Genomic DNA, 7,917 nt, shown 5'->3' with positions numbered 1-7,917 from the left:
GTGAAGCTTCCGGCGTAGGCAAACCAACCAATGAAGTGAAGTTCAAAGTGAAAATTCCTTTTCAAGTTGAAGCTCACATACTTCACAATCAAGCAAAACCGGTACCTACCGGTAACTTTGAAGAGAAGCCTAAACCGGTACCTACCGATATTATTCGTGTTATTGAAGAAAACACCGGTTCATTTTTTACAACAAACGAGAGATGGAAAGATCGAGAAGAATTGCTTGGTTGGGTTCGTCGACAAGCGGCTAGGGCGGGATTTACTATTTCTATTGATAAATCTAGTACAATAGCGCCATACATGACGATGCAATGTGAGAGGAGTGGTGAATACAAGCCACCTAAGACGAGGAAGAAACCGAAGCTTGAAGGCACGGGTTCAAGGAAGTGCAATTGTCCGTTTAGGTTGAAATGCTTATTTGAAAAAAAAACACAAGAATGGTGGATTGCAATGCTTTGTGGAGTTCACAACCATGAGTTGGCGCCAAAGTTATCCGGCCACCTTCTTGCGGGTCGACTAAAAGAGGATGAGAAGCAAAGAGTTATCGACATGACAAAGAGCTTGGCAAAGCCTAGGAATATTCTCACGGGTTTGAAGGAAAAAAACAAAAGAAAGTTTGACAGTCATCAAGCAAGTGTATAATGCACGAACTAGATGGCGCAAGGGGCAAAGAGAGGACAAGACCGAGTTGCAATACTTGATTACAAAGTTGGAGAAGCATCGGTATGTCTATTTCACAAGAGCAAATAGCGAGGAAACCACTCTTGAAGATTTATTCTTTGCTCATCCGGATTCAATTGATATGCTCAACACTTTTCCCACCGTTTTGGTCATGGACTCCACCTACAAAACCAATACATACCGAATGCCATTATTTGAGATTGTTGGTGTCACCTCTACCAAATTGACCTATTCGGTTGCATTTGCCTTTCTTTCCTTTGAAAGAGAGAATAACTTCATATGGACACTTGAGATGTTGGTTGGTCTTTTGACCTCAAAACACAACATGCCTAAGGTGATTGTCACGGATAGGGACCCCGCTTTGATGAAAGCCGTTGCCGAAGTTCTCCCTAAAACGGACCATGTACTTTGCTATTTTCATATTGAAAAGAATGTAAGATCTAGGTGCATCACGGATTGTAAAGTCAATGCCAACCCTTTGAAAGGAAAAGGAAAAGTTGTTGCCAAAGAAGCAAAGGAAGCAGATGATGACAAGCAATGTGAGCTTGTTAAGAAAATAGTGAGTGCTTGGAGAGATGTGGTTAACTTTCCTACGGATGATTCATTTGCAATTGCATGGTTGACATTCAAAGATGAGGTATGCAGACCGTTTCCATTGTATGTTAAATATGTTGAGGAAATCGTTTTTCCCCTTAAGAAGCATTTTGTGAGGGCATGGACGAATACATACTTGCATCTAGGGTATAGGAGCACCAACATTGTTGAATCGGCTCATGCACAATTGAAAAGATACTTGAGGAGTAGTGTGGGAGATTTGGCAACATGTTGGGATGAAATAGACAAAATGTTGAAAAACCAATTTGGTGAGATACATGGGAGTTTTGGGAGGAGCAAAACCGTCATGGTGCACAAATACAAAAAAAACAAGTTATTCTCCGAGTTGGAGGGGTATGTCTCTAAGGCCGCTTTGGGTTTCATCGATGAAGAATATGAACGCTTTAGGAGATTCGGCTTTGCTAAAGAAGATTGTGGTTGTGTGCAAATGGCAACGTTCGGGTTGCCTTGTGCTTGTATTCTTGCCGAGAAGAGAAAGCAAAAATTACCTATTCTTTTGGAAGAAATACACCCTCATTGGCGAAGGTTAAGTGTAATTGGAGAAGAGGTTGATGCCAATTTTTCCGTTACGGAGGAATGGGATGCCATTCAAGAATGTATCAAGAGGTCCCTTTACAAGATGAAACTCTTCATCAAATACAAGTTGCGTGAACTAGGATTTCCGGAGGAAACAATGTTGAAGCCACCTCCGAGAAAAGTGGCCACCAAGGGGGCACCTAAAAGGGTGAAGTCTACACCGAAAACGAGGTCCACCGGTCGAATCCCCTCTAGGTGGGAGACTATTGATGCTCAAAATCCCGATAGTCAATGCACACATGGCAAGAGTAAGTCTCATAAGACTAAAGGTTCTCGTCTTGGTGCTTGCTCCCGCTCACAAACTTCAACTTCTACTTCAAAAAAACAACCTTATTTGCAAATACCATACATGTCACAAGTTCCAAATATCATGAAACCATACGTTGAAGACATTGTGAATGTTAGAGGGGATGGTAATTGTGGTTTCCGGGTTGTAGCTAGGCACATGGGATTTCATGAGGATGATCATGTTTTGGTTCGTCATGCACTTATTAATGAGTTGAAAACTCACAAGAGTGACTACTTGCTAATATATGCTACCGAGAGCCGTTACAAACTTATCTTGGATGGTTTACACCCTCCAACAAGTAGAAGTGGTATTGCGCCTCCAGAGAAGTGGTTGACCACTCCGGATATGGGTCACATTATTGCTAGTTGCTACAATAGAGCGGTTGTTCTATTGACTTTGCCCGAATTGGGTGGTTCATGTGAGACATATTTTCCAATCCGGAGTGCTCCACCACTTAATCCACATTCCAACATAATGTGCTTTGCTTGATTCCGGACCACTTTCTTCATGTGAAGTTGAAAGAAAATTGTCCTCTACCACCTCCTCCTAAGGAGTGGATGACTCACAAGATTGGTGAAGCGGAACAATGGCTTTTTCAGTTTTTGGATAGAAACGCCGCCTTCGATGAGCTCATGTCTAAGGAGCCGAAGCCGCCAAAGAAACCAATAAATGAGCACAATCCTATTACTTTGGACACTCCGGAAAAGCCAAAGCAAGAGAACGAAGTCATGGATGAAGATGAAGATTATGCACTATCACTAGTCTAGTTAGATAGGTTATGACACTTTTGGGTCGGTGGGTGTTCGTCCTATTTTTTGGTGGTATTACACCCCGACATATTTTTTGGTGGCCTATTGTGTAATTTTGATATTTATGGCTAATATGTAACTAATATTATATAAATATATGAAAAGAATTATTTTGGATCGTTTACGTGTCATTAAGTGTGTTTAAATTATTACGGGTCATTACCGGCGAATTTATGAAATTTGGACCGTTTGGATCGTTTATATGAAATTAAACTACTTAAACTGGCGTAATTTGGTTAAGTTATGACTGTGGTATGATTACGGGTCTTTCTAGACTTTTCAAAAGTCTGTTCTGTAACTGCATGCATTTAATGCAGTTTCTGTTTCTGTTATGAACGTGAGTTAACTCACGCCAGTGCAAATGCCAACGTGAGTTAACTCACGCACCGCATTACACTAATACATGTTAACATGCGTAATTTTTTTTGCAAATAACACTAACGCATGTTAACCTACGTAACGTGAGTTAATATATGTTAATTTTTGCACTAGCGTGACTTAACATGCGTAGGGGCATTAAGGTCTTTTACTTTGGGCATGAGCAATATCATTTGGGTAAAAAGCAGAATTCCAAAAGAATTAACAAAAATGATAATTTTGAAGACTTGGTCTATTACGAGCAAAATGTTCCTCAATAAAAGAAGAAATAGTATTCCACTAAACAAAACCATGAGGATGAAAATCCAAGGACACAATCTTGTGAGTAGATATGTTCTCTTCCCTACAGGTATTAGTTAAATCAAAGTTCATCCTCTTAACAATCTATATACAATTCAACTACCTATTTCTTAGCTCTCAAGGAACGATGCCAAAATACTTGTAAACAAGATCAACCAATTGTGAATCAGATTCTAAACAAAGGGAAAACCAACACCTTTTAAAATCTATCTTTAATAGCTATTACATCACCATGAAATTTAGCATGAAAAGAATTAGTGATGTCCAAATTGAAAACAAAACAGCCCAAAGTTGTTTCATTACTGTCTTTACAAGCATCAGGCGTAGGTCACAAGTTAGTATTGCATTTAATCCAGGAAACAAAGGGGAGGCCTCCACGGCCGTTCCTACAAATCCAGAGGCTCGATTCTGTAAGTGAAAAGAGGCCCGTAATAAAATAAAAATGTATTTTTTTTAAAGAACAATGTTCTATTTAAAATTTTTAAAAGATAAATACAAGGTGTCGTATATATGCGGTACATCCAAAGGTGAAAATCACTACCGTATACATGAGGAACCTCAACCCATCCTAAAAAAAAACACCCACCTAACACTTAATAGTACTATTGCGTATAAATTTTTTTTTGAGGCTCATACCTTGGGGAGACCCAGCTCCATTGAGCTGTTTGCACACCCCAAGGTCTAGCCCGGGAGGCCTCCTAACCACCTCAGTGATTCTAGGAGCATGATTTAGATGAATATTGACCAAGTTAAATGGAATTGTTCTAGCTGGCTTCGGAACATTTTCCTAGTTTCAATTTTCACATTTTGATTCCTTTTGCGATTCTCTTTATTAACTATCACCAGAAGACTGGCTGTAATATTGAATCCCAAAAGCTAATGGATAACTACTACACCCACAACCATGATTCAAAAATCATGATTCTCGATGACTTGAAACAGAAAAAATATTAAAAATTGTACAAACGAGAACTACCATATATAAAAGTCACAAAGGTTCTATGCATCTTGAAGCATATAGTTACCATAAAAGAAGAGAATTACACATAAAGGGTTATAGACACACACTAAAAAAAATATTATCCACCTTAAAATTTGATCGATGTACGGTCCATCTAATTGTTATAGGTGAGCTTGTTTCAAAACTCATGAAGGTTAAGGTAGACTTCAAGGCTAAAAAACATTTATAAATGTATTTACCGATCATCTGCCAAAGAGGTCCTCGCATTGACAACAAAAATTAAATCTATAATATTACAGGTGAGTCAACTTTTTACCAACTAAATCAACATTCAATGATTTCATGTGCAGTCCATCTATGAATTAAGGGAAAGAAGCATTAAAACCGTGAAAAATAAAAAATTACAAAAAGACAAAGTAGTTGACAGTGATTCAACTGGTTGCAAATGTCAAAATCATATGTGTTGAAATGATAATAAGCAAATATCATGTGTATTGTATGCTAATTTAAAAATAATATTAGCATATATTAAAAATGAACATTTAAAGTTATAAAGGAGTTGGTAGAAGTTATAAAACTATTTCACTACCTGTATATGTATATTAAAATTTTTTTGTTGACAGGATGTATATTAAAACTTAAATAATTATATTGTATTTATGTTTACGGTCATGAAATATTTGAATTAGAGACAAAATAATTTATAATACAGTACTATTTATGTATCTTACTTTTTTAATAAGCAATTACTCTGTCTCTATTTAAGCCTTTTTTTTTTTAATTTTGTTCCAACATTTCGATTATTTTTCTAAAAAAATTAATATTTAGTTAAACATGTCTTATCCATCCAAGTTTGGTCTAGTTGTTAGCAAGGATTTGTTTGTTTGGAAAATTAGGACCCTAAAACCGTGGATTTAAAAGTAAGTGAACCAACCAATAATAGGATGGTTCAAGTGGTAAGGGATTCGGATCCTATAACTATGATGTCACAGGTTCGATTTCTGCTCTAAAATCCGGTTGAAAACTTTGTGCTCCTTCAGTTCCATTTTAATTGACCTATATTAAAAATATGGATTATTCATATAACATATTTTAACCATATTTTCCTACTAATATATAAATAGAAATTATAACACATAAGATGTTGTTGGATTCGTCTCAATGAATATATTCAAAATGTCAGATTTTCATAATAGATTATTAATGACATTTAAGATCAAAATTGTACATTGACATGCATGACAAGGTCAAATATCTCGCATAATATGGAACAGAGGGAGTACCAATATTATATGCTAAAAGAAAAAAGAAGAGCACCTGATATGATCATGTAGATTTAGGCATCTCTGTCTTTCTACACAAAGGTGCACAAAATCAATCAAACATGCTAAGCAGAAACATGAGTCCAAAGTTTATATCTGAGATCCTCTTTCTTCATCTACTAGTACTAATCACGGTATCTTATGTTATATGCATTTTTTTCTTTCCTTTTCTTGGAATTCTATTTCTATATTCAAATATGGATATAACAATATTTTTTTTTTAACATATCCTTACTCTAAATTGCAAAGCTCATTAAATTTTTGCAGATTTTTTATGGAAGCAGAGCAAGAGAATTAGCTGGAACAGAAAGCAAACTCTTGGATATTGCACTGAACAAAACTGCTACTAATGAACATCAAACAGAACACAAACATCATGCACATAATCACAATCACATGGACCCTTCTGTTATGGTGTTCTTCACCTTGAAAGACTTAAAAGTTGGGAAAAGAATGCAAATTAATTTCCCCAAAAGAGACCCTTCAACTTCCCCTAAATTTTGGCCAAGAGACAAAGCTGATTCACTTCCTTTTTCTTTGAACAAACTTCCATCTCTTCTCAAAATCTTCTCTTTATCTCAACACTCTCCACAAGCCAAAGCCATGGTAGATACCCTTACAGAATGTGAGAGCAAACCCATCAAAGGAGAAGTGAAATTGTGTGCCACTTCTTTAGAATCTATGCTTGATTTCACTCAAACCATTCTTGGTTTTTCAAATGATCTTCAAGTTTATGCAACTTCACATTTAACCAAATCAAGTGTCACTTTTCAGAACTATACTATATTAGACAAGATTATGAGGATTTCAGCTCCAAAGATGGTGGCATGTCACACTATGCCTTACCCTTATGCTGTTTTCTATTGCCATAGTCAAGAAAGTGAGAATAGGATATATAGAGTTTCACTTGTTGGTGATAATGGGGATTTGGTGGAAGCTATGGTTGTTTGTCATATGGATACTTCTCATTGGGGACATGGTCATGTTTCATTTCAGGTTCTTGGTGTTGTGCCAGGAAGTTCTAATGTGTGTCACTTTTTTCCAGCTGATAATTTCATTTGGGTTCCAAAATTGGAAGTTCAGGGTGTTTCAGACATGTGATTTTAATTTCAGTATTGTGCTAATTACATAGTACTATATGTTTGATGTTTGAGTTTCTCTGTGATTGTTCAAATAAGTACTCTTCTGGGTACATGTAATGATGCTAGTGTGTTTGCTTTTTATTTTCAATGTGTATTATATTTATTGAGAATAATGTATTGGTAAGAAATAAAAATAAGCAACAATAACATCCTTAACCAATACTCTTGGCAAAACCTTATATGTAATATACGGATTTAGATTCTCATATGTAAAAAAAGAACATGGAAGAATTATGTTAATGATCACACATTAAAATACATTGGAATCCACTTATAATTTTATAAACTTGTAGAACCCAATACATTTTAATGGTGAAATCACTAACATAACTTTTTCATATTTTTTTCACACATGATCCAAATCCATACACAGTACCACCAATTGCTCATCATAAAGGTGGGGAAAGTGATATAGACTTTATAGTTTATTCAGCACAATTATTTTTTTCACTCTCCTTGCCTAAAGCCTATGTAGAAACCTGATACTCAATCATATTAATGAAAGCAAGAAGAGAGAGAAAGTTGCAGAGAAAGACTTTTGAATATAAGATGATGAATATATTTGGAAGAGTAAAGCCCCTTCGAAAGTGGTTGTCTTTTCGAGGAAACTTCTTTTAGATAGAATCCCTACACAGAGAAATCTAGCAAGGCAGAATTGTCTTCCTTCACAAGCTCCAACGGTTTGTGTTTTGTGTGGTAGAGCGGATGAATCGTCAAAGCACATTTTCTTACATTGTAATGTTACGAACTATGTTTGGAGAAAGGTGATGAGGTGGCTTGATTTCTCCTTTATCACTCCTCCTAATTTGTTTGTGCATTGGGAGTGTTGGAGTATGAAAGGT

At 36.2% G+C, this 7,917-nt stretch overlaps 1 protein-coding gene across 2 annotated transcripts; it reads left to right on the top strand.

Moving 5' to 3' along the window:
* Positions 1-5,901: 5,901 nt before the first annotated feature.
* On the top strand, positions 5,902-7,235 carry LOC146931015 (BURP domain protein USPL1-like). Of its 2 annotated transcripts, none has more exons than XM_085702509.1 (2): positions 5,902-6,067; positions 6,201-7,235. In XM_085702509.1, the coding sequence occupies exons 1-2, from the start codon at positions 5,996-5,998 to the stop codon at positions 7,032-7,034; spliced, it is 906 nt and encodes a 301-aa protein (XP_085558635.1). In that variant the 5' UTR covers positions 5,902-5,995; the 3' UTR covers positions 7,035-7,235. The 2 variants fall into 2 exon arrangements, with proteins under 2 accessions (XP_085558635.1, XP_085558637.1); XM_085702511.1 differs by having other exon boundaries at positions 5,930-6,055.
* Positions 7,236-7,917: the final 682 nt, after the last annotated feature.

Source organism: Medicago sativa, chromosome 4 (assembly GCF_051527215.1).
Source record: "Medicago sativa cultivar Bolivia chromosome 4, Bolivia_mono, whole genome shotgun sequence".
NCBI lineage: Eukaryota > Viridiplantae > Streptophyta > Magnoliopsida > Fabales > Fabaceae > Medicago > Medicago sativa.
The sequence above is the reverse complement of the archived record's forward strand: the minus strand, read 5'-3'. Positions and strand labels throughout refer to the sequence as shown.

What these genes read in the sequence shown, in the direction of transcription:
- LOC146931015 (XM_085702509.1), top strand. Translation starts at nt 5,996, where the DNA reads ATGCTAAGCAGAAACATGAGTCCAAAGTTTATATCTGAGATCCTCTTT. An exon ending in ATCTACTAGTACTAATCACG is followed by an intron (nt 6,068 to 6,200) that starts GTATCTTATGTT and finishes AAATTTTTGCAG; the next exon opens with ATTTTTTATGGAAGCAGAGC.